This window comes from Gadus morhua, chromosome 11 (assembly GCF_902167405.1).
Source record: "Gadus morhua chromosome 11, gadMor3.0, whole genome shotgun sequence".
In the NCBI taxonomy this organism is placed as follows: Eukaryota; Metazoa; Chordata; class Actinopteri; order Gadiformes; family Gadidae; genus Gadus; species Gadus morhua.
In genome coordinates, this window is record NC_044058.1 from 28,701,100 (window position 1) to 28,706,099 (window position 5,000).

The 5,000-nt window shown below is 47.8% G+C and overlaps 1 protein-coding gene across 1 annotated transcript in view; it reads left to right on the top strand.

The window, feature by feature from the left end:
• The window catches only part of LOC115554727 (prominin-2), a 16,501-nt gene that overhangs the window by 5,585 nt on the left and 5,916 nt on the right, over positions 1–5,000 (top strand). Inside the window, exons 6-14 of the mRNA XM_030371558.1 lie at positions 28–91; positions 191–280; positions 1,423–1,586; positions 1,906–1,974; positions 2,531–2,594; positions 3,330–3,480; positions 3,743–3,901; positions 4,501–4,624; positions 4,873–4,955. Coding sequence (XP_030227418.1) covers positions 28–91; positions 191–280; positions 1,423–1,586; positions 1,906–1,974; positions 2,531–2,594; positions 3,330–3,480; positions 3,743–3,901; positions 4,501–4,624; positions 4,873–4,955 — 968 coding nt within the window. The remainder of the gene's footprint in view (positions 1–27; positions 92–190; positions 281–1,422; positions 1,587–1,905; positions 1,975–2,530; positions 2,595–3,329; positions 3,481–3,742; positions 3,902–4,500; positions 4,625–4,872; positions 4,956–5,000) is intronic.

Genomic DNA, 5,000 nt, shown 5'->3' on the forward strand with positions numbered 1-5,000 from the left:
TCATTATGTTTTTTCATGTTGTTACAGGAAATTGAATCTGTGTTGGAACAGTACAGCATTCCAAAGGCCGCCATCTCGCGGAGTATAGAAGGTAACCACGGCTTTGTGTGTGCGCCGGACATCGTCCACGTGTGGTCGCTGTCACATCTTAAAGGACAGGATTTTGTTTTGGTTCTGCACCACCTTTCAGAGATGGACGACACTGTGGGAGAAACGATCATCGCACGATTACAAAGTCCGTTCCAGGAGGCCCTCGCAGCTTTCTCCACTGCTGTCGGAGGTGAGCAGGAGGTCGAGGGTCTGGGTGGAGGTGTCTGGGTGGAGGTAGAGGGTCTGGGTGGAGGGTCTGGGTGGAGGTGGAGGGTCTGGGTGGAGGTGTCTCGTCAGGGTGGAGATGTCATGGTCTGGGCGGAGGTGTCATGTTCTGGGTGGAGGGGTCTTGGTCTGGGTGGAGGTGTCTTGGTCTGGGTGGAGGGGTCTGGGTGGAGGTTTCTTGGTCTGGGTGGAGGTGTCTGGGTCTGGGTGGAGGTGTCTCGGTCTGGGTGGAGGTTTCTTGGTCTGGGTGGAGGTGTCTGGGTCTGGGTGGAGGGGTCTGGGTGGAGGTGTCTGGGTCTGGGTGGAGGTGTCTCGGTCTGGGTGGAGGTGTCTGGGTCTGGGTGGAGGTGTCTTGGTCTGGGTGGAGGTGTCTCGGTCTGGGTGGAGGTGTCTGGGTCTGGGTGGAGGTGTCTCGGTCTTGGTGGAGGTGTGTCGGTGGTGTCGGGCCATCGCGGCTCTAGGGAGTGATAGCATTCATCGGTTTAGGGGAGCGATGGCTTCCTCCTGAGTGATCGCTGATCCTTTGAATACAATGCTAGTGTGTTTGTGTGCTGTGCCCTGGTGAGGCTGGAATGCTTGTTTCAACCCAGGGGTGTGTCTGGGAAGGTGCATTCTTCACACAGGGCCAGGGGTTGGAACGAGGAAACACCAGCGGTCAGGGCTCAATGCTGATTCGTCAGCCCCATTGTTTCGGGCGCTATTTTAACCCCCTAGCCCCCCCCACACACACACACACACACACACACAAACACTCACACACACACACACACACACACACACACACACACACACACACACACACACACACACACACACACACACACACACACACACACACACACACACACACACACACACACACACACACACACACACCTCTTACACACTTATGGTATGTTCTGCAACTTTGCACTTAAAAATAGTACTACAGGGAATGGGTTAACCTAGTGATGGTTAGTGCTTGGCACTTGGTTCTATGAACATCCTTACTGTACCGACAGCGATATTTTGTTGATTCTCTTCTGACAAATGTACTTATTGTAAGTCTCTTTGGATAAAGTGTCTGCTGAATGCCCTCAATGTGAATGTATTTTACCCCCCACATAGATTCTTCTAGGACGTCTGAGACCCTTCTGTCCATGAAGGAGATCCGGGGGTCCCTCAAGGAGAGACAGATCGAGCTTCAGTATAATCTGACTAACCTCAAGGCCAGTCTGGAGAACCTGACGGAGGTCTGCCCCGGCTGTGAAACAGATGCAGATTACAGCGAGGTTTGAGAAACATCAGGAACACACAAGCCCCAATCAGTGACCGACGCTTCTGAAGAAAACATTAGTTCTGGGAGTGCTTGGATTAGATTAGATTAGATTAGATACATCTTTATTAATCCCCTGTAGGTGACTCTTTTTGTTTTTGCAAATGCCCAGCAGCAATGGAAAAACACAGGATAAAAACACAATACAATAAAAAGACAAAGTACTAATGCAAACAAAAATAGATGCTATGAAAATGCTGTAAATTGTAAATGGGTGGGTTTGTAGTTATTAGCAGAATAACATGTGTATCTGTGTTTTGTTTGTGTGCCCGTAGACAGAAAGTGTGGAGTACTGGCTGCAATCCATTCCACCAGATGACGAGTTCAGGCATCATGTGAAAGAAGTGAGCGAGAGACACATGTATTATGACACCGCCATTGTCTCTGGATGTGTGATTCCCTGTGTAGAGTTCATCAACGCTCTTCCTTGTGTTAGTAAAAAATGAAATGTCCTCAGCCAAAGCCGCCGGTGAGCTGAGGGTAGAATCGAACCTCTGATCAGAATAACACTTTGTTTTTTTTCGACCTATTTATTTAATTTCTGATCATTTTCTGTTTTAGGGACAAATGCGGACAAAATTATCAGTAAATAGGGTTTGACATCCACCAAAAATACTACCCAGCTTGGCTAATGCACTAATGCAGAGCGATACAGAGAGAGAGAGAGTGGGGGGGAGGGGGGGGGGGGGGGGAGGGGGGAGGAGGGGGGGGGAAGAGAGAACTGACTGTGCTTTTTTAAGAGAAAGTTTTTTGTGGTGAGGATTACAAATAAACTGTGTTTGAAGCTGCTAGTCCAGAGTTTCTGGTTGATAAACCATGGCCTGCAGACAGAGTAGAAGGAACAGAGGAAACAAAGGAACAAAACACTCCCAACATAAACTATCATCACCTTTCTTTCAGAGCAATCTCACGTTCCTCAGAATCAGACGGCTCTGCTCGGATCAGCTCGCCCCGACCATAGAGGGTGGGTTTAAAACACGTCTGACATGTCATTACCAAGTCATGGTATCACTATTATCATTATCATTATTATCATGACTGACTATGCCTTATGATGTCTGTATATCTATCTGTCTAACTCTAACTCTTCCTCTCTGAGACGTGACCAACTGCCTGCCTGTCCTTGTCTTTGTTTCTGTCTGTATTTTTATGGGGTGATTTTTAACACAGTTGTACTTAGGTACAAAAACATGTTTTAAGCAGGCTACCTGGATGTCTGTCTACCCATATGTCATAACTGTCTGTCTGTCTGTTTATCCTAATGCCTCTCTGTCTGTCTGCTCTACTTCACTATCAGTCTGTCCGTCTGACTGTGCCATTCCATCTGTCCGTCTTGTTTCTCTGACTCTCTGTCTGTACACCTGTCTGTCCGTATGTCTGTCTGTCTGTCTGTCTGTCTGTCTGTCTGTCTGTCTGTCTGTCTGTCCGTCTGACTGACTCTCTGTCTATCTGTCTCTCTGTCTGTCTGCTTTCCTTCCCTATCAGTCTGTCTGTCTGATTGAACCTTTCCATCTGCCTGTCTTGATTGTGTGACTCTCTGTCCGTCTGTCTGTCCGTCTGTCCGTCTGTCCGTCTGTCCGTCTGTCCGTCTGTCCGTCTGTCCGTCTGTCTGTCTGTCCATCTGTCCGTCTGTCCGTCTGTCTGTCTGTCTGTCTGTCTGTCTGTCTGTCTGTCTGTCTGTCTGTGTTCGGTCCTCCAGACCTCCTGTCGGAGCTGAACCACACCCAGGTGTTGCTAAGGAACAGCAGCCAGGGTTTCCCCTCGCTGCTGTCCCTCCGTCGGGCCGTGACCGACCTCAGGGCCTCAGTCAGGAGGGCCGGGGGTCCGCTCGACCACTACGACCACGCCAGGTGGGTTCTTCTGGTCCTGGTTCTACTGGTCCTGGTTCTACTGGTCCTGGTTCTACTGGTCCTGGTTCTACAGGTCCAGGTTCTACTGGTCCTGGTTCTAGTGGTCCTGGTTCTAGTGGTCCTGGTTCTACTGGTCCTGGTTCTACTGGTCCTTGTTCGAGAGCTCCTGGTTTCTTGTTTATATAATGATTATATTTCTGTTTTCATTCCCTCAGAGTAAAACGCTCTTTCCCCCCCCTGTGTCCTCTGGCGCCCTCTGCAGGTGGGCGGTGGGCGTTACACTGTGCTTCGTGCTGCTGGTGACGGCTGTGCTGCTGCTGGCCGCCGTGTCCGTGGGGCTGCCGCTGCTCTTCAACCCGGCCGTGTACTCCCGCTGTCCTCACGCGCGGCTGGAACGCACGGCCCTCTGGATGTTCCAGATGTAGGTACCTCCTCCGTCGCCATGGTGACCCATGATGACCCTCCTTTAGATTCAATATTTTATTAATCCCTTTATTCATTTTTTATGTCACAATTCTTGTGCTGAAAAAAAAATCATGGATGAATAGAGAAAATATGAACCCTAAAATACATTATGGCAATGCAACATACAAATATGAAAATATGTACTCAAAAATGTGCATGCAAGATACATTATATAAATATAAAATGGCAGAACTGTCGGGATGTTGCACATAAAATTCTGTTCTATCAGTCCATCTACAGATATATTCTATTGATCTGTTGTATCAGTCGATGTAAAGATATAAAGTATTGTCCTGTTGTTATAGTTGATATATATTATTGATCTGTTGTTTCTCTTGATCTACAGATATATACTATTGATCCGTTGTAGTTAATCTACAGATATATATTATTGATCTGTTGTTTCTGTTTAAGCTACAGACATATATTATGGATCTGTTGTATTACAGAAATATATTATTGATCTGTTGTATCAGTTGATCTACAGATGTATTCTATTGATCCGTTGTGTCAGTCGATCTACAGATGTATTCTGTTAATCTGTCATTTCCCCAGTTGTATTCTGTTGATGTGCGCGTTCTCATGGCTGTACATCATCATGGTGTTCATCACTCTCTTCCTCGGGGGAAACGCCCACACCCTGCTGTGTCAGAGCTTCACCAGCGGAGAGATCTTCCCAGTAAGCCTTCCATGTCAACGTCAACACTTACTTATTTCAGATTAATTAAACCGCTTTGTGGATGAATCATCCATCATTCAAGAAGTTAATGGTGTCACACACACACGCACGGCCGCACACACACACACGCACGCACACTCACACAGGCGACATCACGCCCTTAAGCCCTCAACACCATCACTGAAGTATTTGTACATGACTTGTATTGTACAACATGACCTTATCTAACACACTGTTTACTTGGCCAGTTCCTGGACAAGCAGGAAGACTTGTTCACCAGTCTGCTGAACCATAGCACACCGATTCCACTCAGGTCCGCCAGAATCTTCCGGTAAGACCTTCCAGACTCTCCCCTTATCGACTCCTGAGAACTGAG